This window comes from Zeus faber (genome assembly GCF_960531495.2).
Source record: "Zeus faber genome assembly, chromosome: 15".
Classification (NCBI taxonomy): domain Eukaryota; kingdom Metazoa; phylum Chordata; class Actinopteri; order Zeiformes; family Zeidae; genus Zeus; species Zeus faber.
Window position 1 is genome coordinate 27088115 of NC_137194.1, and position 7500 is coordinate 27095614.

General features: G+C 40.9%; 1 protein-coding gene across 1 annotated transcript in view; it reads right to left on the reverse strand.

The window, feature by feature from the left end:
* Window positions 1-3357, reverse strand: part of ndufa4l2a (NDUFA4 mitochondrial complex associated like 2a) — a 4626-nt gene extending 1269 nt beyond the window's left edge. Inside the window, exons 1-2 of the mRNA XM_080015522.1 lie at window positions 3179-3357; window positions 886-971 (exon numbers count right to left, since the gene is read on the reverse strand). Of these exons, the coding sequence (XP_079871648.1) occupies window positions 886-971; window positions 3179-3223 (131 nt within the window). The 5' untranslated portion in view covers window positions 3224-3357. The remainder of the gene's footprint in view (window positions 1-885; window positions 972-3178) is intronic.
* Window positions 3358-7500: the final 4143 nt, after the last annotated feature.

Below are 7500 nucleotides of genomic sequence, written 5' to 3' on the forward strand. Positions count from 1 at the left end.
CCCAGATAAGAAGTGGACCATGAAACTGGACCGTCCTTTGGAGATGGACATCATTAGTGAGTTTGTACTGCGAGCCAAGCCAAGAAAAACAACAGGACATTTAAAAGAGGGAAAGTAAACACGAGTGTGTGTGTACAAGTGAATAGAACACATGCTTCACGATAGATGCAGGGACATGGTAAGAACAAAATATATTTTCTTAATATTAATAAGGGTGTTAAGTTTCTTTAAAGGGCGTTTAAAAACACTAAGTGTTTAAGCTAGTTAGATTAGGTGGTGCAGTAGGGTTAGGTGATGCAGTAGAGTTAAGGTAGTGCAGTAGGTTTAGGGTTGTTAAGGTGCTGTCAGGGGAAAATACAATCACAGGGCATACAGGTAACACTACTTACAGGGGAACTTCCTAGGCCGGTACAGGTGACACTCACTAACAGGGAATTTACAATCCAGCAAAGACTGGGGTACTGGGGTACACTGGGGTAATGACTAGAGGAGACACAGCTAGGATGCACGTGGGGAACACACTGAGGGGACACATCTGCTGGACAAACAAGGGAATACAGAACCTGGAGGGAAACCCGAGGAACAACTAGGGCACACAGAGGGACCAGAGAGAGGGACAGTGCAAGAGAGAGGGAGAGAGAGAGAGAGAGAGAGGAGAGAGAGAGAGAGAGAGAGAGAGAGAGAGAGAGAGAGAGAGAGAGAGAGAGAGAGAGAGAGAGAGATGAGAGAGAGAGAGAGAGAGAGAGAGAGAGAGAGAGAGAGAGAGAGAGAGAGAGAGAGAGAGCGAGGGAGTAGGGTTAGGGTTAGGGTAGTCCATTAGGGTTAGGGTAACACTTTAGGGTTGGTATTCTCAGCCCACAGGGGGAGTGGGGAGCGCAGACTTACGTAACGTGGGGCCCTTTGGCCAGACGGACCAGATACAGCATGGCCCCACCCATCCCCAAACAGATAAAGAAGAACTGAGGGATGAGCTACGAGAGAAAGAGAGAGAGAAAGAGAGAGTTAAACATTTCACATAACCTCATTCTTCATCGAAATAAAAATATTTTAAGGCAGACAAGTCTTTCTTTCTGCATGTACAGCGGTCAGCCCAAACATAAAAAACACCACTAATAACCACTAATATTGTGTAGCTCCCTCTCATGTTGCTAAAACAGCTCTGACCCGTGGAGGTGAGACCTCTGAAGGTGTCCTGTGGTATCTGGCACCAAGACGTTAGCAGCAGATCCTTTAAGTCCTGTACGTTGTGAGGTGGGGCCCCCATGGATCGGGCTTGTTGTTCCAGCACATACCACAGATGCTCCACCGGATCTGACCCTAATCTCGGCCATCAATGAACCCATGGGCACCCATGACCCTGTCCCAGGTTCACCGGTGGTCCTTCCTTGGACCACTTTTGGTGGGTACTAACCACTGCATACTGGGAACACCCCACAGACCTGCAGTTTTGGAGATGCTCTGACCCAGTCATCTAGCCATCACAATTTCGCCCCTGTCAAAGTCACTCAGATCCTTACGCTTTCCCCTTTTTCTTGCTTCCAACACATCAACTTCAGGAACCGACTGTTCACTTGCTGCCTAATATATCCCACCCCTCGACAGGAGCCATTGAAACAAGATGAGAAATGTTATTCACTTCACCTGTCAGTGGTTTTAATGTTGTGGCTGATCGGTGTATATATACACACTATATATTCTATATCCATCACTCTCTCCCTTTGTTTCTGCATCATATCTCTTCACACTTGGCCTTTGTTCAATATTGTGTATTTATGTGTGTTTATGTGAGTGTGTGTGTGTGTGTGTGTGTGTGTGTGTGTGTGTGTGTGTGTGTGTGTGTGTGTGTGTGTGTGTGTGTGTGCCCGCACTTTGCCCTGGCTGTCTACTAGTGTATTTTCTTCCATCCCTCCGTCTCCCTGTCTTCCTGTCCCGTGTCTGTCTGTGTGTGTGACAGGCTGCTAGGCTGGATCAAGGAGCCCTGCTGGGTCCCAGGGAGCCCAGGCAGCTCCCGTCGCTCCCAGAGAGACAGCGATGACAGTGTGAGGGGGAAACTTTGTCACTCAGCGTGGTAAACCCACATTGATTATCCCCAGCTCAACTCCCACGCTCACAAACATCCTCTGGGCCCTGAAGGGAACTCAGCAATCGGCACTTGGTACTTAAATGTCAAGATTTTCCAGATTTTGAATTTTGTTTCTATATACTGTTTTTGGGTGTTGGGGTTAGGGTAGCTAACTACCCTACTACCCTAAGTAGTCAAGAGGATGTTTAAGTATTTATAGTCTCAACCCATGGATGGAGCTTGGATTGTTTTCAAGTGGGGCACACCGACCAAATTAGTACTGAGATGAGATTAGATCTAATTAAGACTTCCCATCTACCTGCCAACTCCTGTGAGTTAAATAGTATGTACCTATTTTTGTAAAATGTATTTTACTTATTTGATGTATTATTATTATTATTATTATTATTATTATTATTATTATTATTATTATTATTATTATTATTATTATCATCATCATCATCAAATTGTTATTATTATAATTATTATTAATATTAGTAGTAGTAGTAGTAGTAGTAGTAGTATCATCATCATAATTATCATTGTTCTTATTATTACTATAGAATTGCCTTATATTAATGTAAAGCACGTTGAGTTCCATGTTGTGTAAAGTGTCATACAAATGAAGGATATTATTATTATTGTTCTATTTTTCCTATTATTAGTATTATAGTGGTATAAGTAGTAGTAGGAGTATTATATTACATAAAGGCCATATAGTTTAAGTATCATTTCATTTCTAGTTTTTATTTGCAGTTCTATATCTTTCCTGTTTCTTTTGAGGAGTTGAACTGGTGCTGTCCAAATACTGAAACTGCATTTCCCCTCCTAGCATGAAAAAAAGATCTCCATTTGCATATCGGTCGTTTATTAGATCTAAAAAGGAAATTAATTTATGCCTAAAATAATGCGAAATACGAATTTGATCAAATGGACCAAAGATTCATTTCGAATTTACACTCAAAGCGTAGACTTTATTCAAAGTGTCGGGGTGAGATAAAGAAAAGACATGTAAAAAAAAAACATTCACAAAAAATGTAAATAGGTGATTACAGCTCTATCGAGGTGTTAATTTCAGAAAGCTGCAGCATTATAAATAATGATAAAGTTACTTACTCCAGGATGCTTCTTAGCGTGCTCAACTGCTGTGCGGAAAATCATTTTCTAAGTATAAAATCTAGATGTATTAACTATGCATTTAGTTTTGTTTTAAAGTTGTAAGTTTACTGTTTACACTGTAAGTTTCTCTACGACCGTTTGGCAGCACCCAGGATAATGAGTGGTGAGAATTTAGACCTGTTGCTTTCTGAGGGAGGGGAGAAAGGAGGGAGGAGGAAAGGGAGAGAAAGAGGGAGGAGCAGCATTTAAACCTTTTGTTCCTACATTCCAACTCCCACAGGGTGCTGTGATAATAATAATAATCATCATCACCATCATCATCATCATCATCATCATCATCATCATCATCATCATCATCGTTGTAACCATAATAATAATAATAATAATAATAATAATCATCATCATCATCATCATCCTCCTCATCATCCTCATTATCCTCATTATCATCATCACCATCATCATCATCATCATCATTATCAAAATAATAATAATAATAATAATAATCATCATCATCATCCTCCTCATCATCCTCATTTTCCTCATTATCCTCATCATCATCATCATCATCATCATCATTATCAAAATAATAATAATAATAATAATAATAATAATAATAATAATAATAATAATAATAATAATAATAATAATAATAATAATAATTATAATAAAGAAAAAAACAAAGAAGCAAAATAGGCTCCTTGTTGTGTAAGGCTCCGTGGCTCCGTGTTGTGTAAGGAGACTGCAGCTCCTTTGGGAGGCGCCGCAGGAAATCGAAAGCATACAAACGCTTAGTTGGTTCAGAGGCCATGTTGGGGATATGGGATAGTCCTGATAGAGTATGCATGTCTTTCTGAAATAACCTCTTCAGCGTCAAGTGTTTCCACGATTATATAACAGATGTTCACATTTAGGAAAAGCTACTCATGCAAAGCTATCAAAATGTGAACTTTCAGAGTTGAAGGCTCATACAGCCTGATCAGCAAAAGTATGTTTTAAATAAGAGTGTGACACGATTTAAACTTTATGAAGATGCACATTAAAATATAACTTAATGATTTTTCAAGCTTTCCCCGGCAGCTTTACACACTTTCTGTTATCTACTTATCCCAGAGTCACAGACTACTGGTCCCTTTTTTGGGGGTAGCTGCATTTTTCCTGAGTACACCTTTGAAAATCTTTTTTATGTCCAGAAAGAATAATCTTGCAAATGTTTATTTTTTTTTTTCTAACATTGCCTGCCTCACATTCGCATTTCACCCTGGATTGGCTATTGACGACTAAGACGTTTGAGAGTAGGAGCCTTGCTCAAGGGCATGTGAACTTAAGCTGATTAAGTAATTTGTTTTGCCAAGTCAAAGTTTATTTATTCTCTTGGACACACTTTGGATTTGTGCCAGGAAACGTCTCCATCACAAGGCCACATCGGCCGGTAAGCCATCGCCAAATCCATTATAATGAACATGAAAGGGAGTTTTGTTCAACACTCGCTAATTCACCAGCTTGGAACCCCGAATGGAATTCAACCAAACTGTTGATATTCAACACGTCGCCAATGAACTCGGTGTAACCTAGCAACCTGTTACAGACCAAATAAAGCAGATTTCCTTTCTTCTCGAATGAAATAACAACAATATAAGATAATATTTTACTAATCCCCGGGGGGAAATGCAGGGTCATCCAACATTATTGCCGAAGTGATCTTCCATCTGTCAATTAATTTTTTTACAGGTCAGTGTCACAAAGCCAATACAATTTTATTTATAGAACGAAAATGTGAGATTATGATTTCTCTTTTTAACAAATTTATTGAAAAGAACATGTTGACAGAAAAGAAAAATGATGCATTTTACTTCATAATTGATTTCAAAGTAGTATAACAGTTAAGTTATAGTTTCCTTTCATAGCATCCCATACATAGGAGCCAAATGTATTCATTGAAATCCATAGATAGATACATAGATTTCATGAAACAGCTTGATCACTGACATTTTAAGGACCAATGGCACTCTATCACCATTGTGCAATAAACTGCATTTTATTGTAGGAATACATGGAAACAAATTATTTCCCTATATTGATGCCGTTGAATTTTCATGGAAAAGTCTTCTATGTTTTTCAACAAAAATGGATTCAAACGGCCATTGGGAACATTTCCACCAAATGAAGTGTTCAGTAATCAGATCCTTTGCGAATGAACTCCCGCAGTTCGCTTTTATGAGGCGCTCCAAATCAGCCCACTGTCCCATTAGTGCACACAATAAGCCCTTGGATTTGGAGTGCCCGTTTCTGTGGACGGAGTGGGATGGAGAGTATTCATAATAAGGTCAGAAAAAGGAAGAGGTTTGAAGGGGTCATAGCTGAGCCACTTTGGTCACTGATTGCATGGTAACCAAATTGCGTTGCTAGGGGGTTCGGTCGAGCCCGCTGTGGGGTAGAAAACTAATTGGACTGGTAATAATAATTAAAGAGGAACTCCCAGACATGGCTGCTCCCCAGCTGCTTGGGTGGGGACCCCTGCAACCTTTCTGTTGAATTGCTCCCAAAATAACACGTCATGTAAAATGCTGAGTAGTGAAACATGCCATGGAGACAAAGATGTGCAGCTGCGTTTTACAAAGAAAGGTAGAAAGGATGATGCACTCAACTATCACCGTACACACGCTTTGAAAAAGGAAATCATAACAAGCCAGGAAATCCATTTTCTTCCATTTCTTAAATGTTTTAGGAATGTTTCTTAATATAAATTGACTGTACTAAAATTGTGTGTATTGGTCAGATAGCAGGGAGAAAGTATCTATATATATGTGGCGGACCAAGGGGCGCGGTCAAACTGCGGCTGCCAAGCTGCCTGGAGATTCGGGGCAAGGAGCTTTCTTAATGTTTGTTTGTCTTGCAGAGGGGGGATCGGCGTACAGGCTCGAGAGCCGACCAGGAGCCCGGTCGCAGCACTAGCGCCGCAGAAGTCGGAGATTCCTCCTGCAACCCAATTAAAAACGTTTATTCTTATTATTTATCCTTCTGGCCAGCGAGCCATTCTGTTTAGAATTGTTAATGACGATTCACGTTCCATGTTGGCAAACCACCACCAGAATGACTCCGACTCCCACAATATAATATTAAAAAAAGCTACAAACAAGTGAGTGCCTTCTTGAAGAGAACAGCACAGACTGGACTCTTTCGACTCTGGAACCAGAACTCTCAGGAGATATTTCCTCATTTTAACGCAGAGGCTTATTTAGATGCAGGAGAGGGCGACAGGAACGGACAAGAGGTGTTTGGGTTTCTGTCGATGGTGTTATCATTTGGGGTACCTCCCCATCGTAGTCCACCCATCCACCTCTGGCTGCTTTTTTGCTGGTTGGGTGGTGGTGGTGGAGCCTCTCCCAGCCGACACACAATTTGACTTATTGTCCATCGATGAGTCGCACACCTTCACTCACACACCATTCGCGTCTAGAGACCTGGTGATTATCATCCTAAACTGCGTGTCTCTGGAGGCGGCAGGAAACCCACGAACAGCCACAGAGAACATCCAGCATCCACACCCATAAAAGGTGAGAGGTGTTTTTCATCGATTAGTCCTGGACATTCTCACTTCAGAGAACTTCTTCAAACTAAAGCTATTTACACCATCAATAGAAATAATGTCATTCCATGTCCAAGACATCTAAACTATTGGGATCCCTTCCATGCAGTGTTCCTTCAAGATCATTTGTATTGTCGGAAAAATCGGAATGTCCTTCAATGGCCACTTTTGAACGAACGAACCTTTCACACACACTAATTGCTGTGTGTTCTTGTTCTAAACGCAAATGTTTTGAGCCACTGTCACTGGGTCTGGAGCGAGGTGGCTGCGGCTGCTATGACAGCTTGATAGGAAGCAGAGGGAGGCGGCGGAGGGTTTGAACCTCACCTCATGGCCCTGTCCGACGCCACATAATGCTGTTATGGCCCGCAGGGATCATGATGCGGACCTGCTGGTGTGTTCTTCAAAGACCTGTTCGTGACAGGGAAGATACAAGATTATTTTAATCAGGTAGGCTCACTGCAAGAGAGACCTGAGAAGATAAAAAAAAAAAAAAAAAGATAAAACAAAAAACCCCCCAGAAGTAATTCAATTCATTTGCATTTTATTCCAGCAGTGAGGATTAAAACCCGTCTTCCCCATTTCAGTGTTGGTGCTTTTATAGCTTAGCATTCTCGGTTTCATTATATATTTAAGATTAAATGAAACATGGCAATTACAACAGTTTCCTTAAAGAGGTTAATAATCAAAGCCCTGAAATCAGCTTTAGGTTTAGTAATGTTCAGAACATTTT